General features: G+C 55.2%; 1 protein-coding gene across 1 annotated transcript in view; it reads left to right on the top strand.

Moving 5' to 3' along the window:
- LOC104499956 (MORC family CW-type zinc finger protein 2-like) overlaps positions 1 to 854 on the top strand; it is a gene marked incomplete at both ends in the record, with an annotated part of 19011 nt that overhangs the window by 766 nt on the left and 17391 nt on the right. Inside the window, one exon of the mRNA XM_010143541.1 lies at positions 688 to 796. Coding sequence (XP_010141843.1) covers positions 688 to 796 — 109 coding nt within the window. The remainder of the gene's footprint in view (positions 1 to 687; positions 797 to 854) is intronic.

Genomic DNA, 854 nt, shown 5'->3' with positions numbered 1-854 from the left:
TGAACCGATGTCTGTGGGAAGGCTACAGGGACTCTGGGGCTTACGCTGCCCCCTGCTCTGCTTTCTGCTGTTCTGTGTGGCTTGATGATTTCTGTGTCTGCTGCTGGGGAAATCTCTAAGCTGGGGGGAAAGGGAAAAAAAGGGGATGTGAGGCCCCTGGGGATGGTATTGACCCAGCCGCAGGGCAGGACAGAGCCCAGGTGGTGCTGGGCACTTGCAGGACAGATCTCTGTGTTACGGCGGGACCTGCAGACCGAAGCCGACCTGTGCAGATGGCGGGCTGTGGAATGGTGTGCAGCCAGGCTGAACAGGCAGGCACAGCGCTAACCCTCCTCTGGGAGATAGCCTCTTTTCTCAGTTAAGGTTTTTTGGGCAAGTTGGGTGATAGGGTAAAAGAGAAGATGGGGCAGGCACTATTGGGAGCTGGAGAACAGGGAGGAAGAAGGGACCGTCCCTTTTTGTGACTTGCTGCTAAGTTACGTTAGCTGAAGTGTCAGCCGGTCTTTGAGTCAGACATGGGGAAAGAATTGTCTCCCAGAAACTTGTCTGCTGCTGTTCGTTCCGTGCCCAGTGACATGACGCGAGCATCCTCCTTCTCACGGCTCTGCTTCCCCACGTGGAGGTAACGAGAAGAGAGCTCTCTACTGTGGGCTGCTGTCCAGAAAGTGTTGTGCCTCCTGTCTGCAGGGGTTCCATGCGGATTGGGAAGGATTTTATCCTCTTCACGAAGAAGGATTCCACCATGACTTGCCTCCTCTTGTCGCGGACGTTCCACGAGGAAGAAGGCATTGAGGAGGTTTGTGTGTGCTTTGTAGTAGTGACCGTTCTGGAGAACACTGTCCTGCACCTCCCCG

Source organism: Buceros rhinoceros, unplaced genomic scaffold (genome assembly GCF_000710305.1).
Source record: "Buceros rhinoceros silvestris isolate BGI_N320 unplaced genomic scaffold, ASM71030v1 scaffold559, whole genome shotgun sequence".
Taxonomy (NCBI): domain Eukaryota; kingdom Metazoa; phylum Chordata; class Aves; order Bucerotiformes; family Bucerotidae; genus Buceros; species Buceros rhinoceros.
The sequence above is the reverse complement of the archived record's forward strand: the minus strand, read 5'-3'. Positions and strand labels throughout refer to the sequence as shown.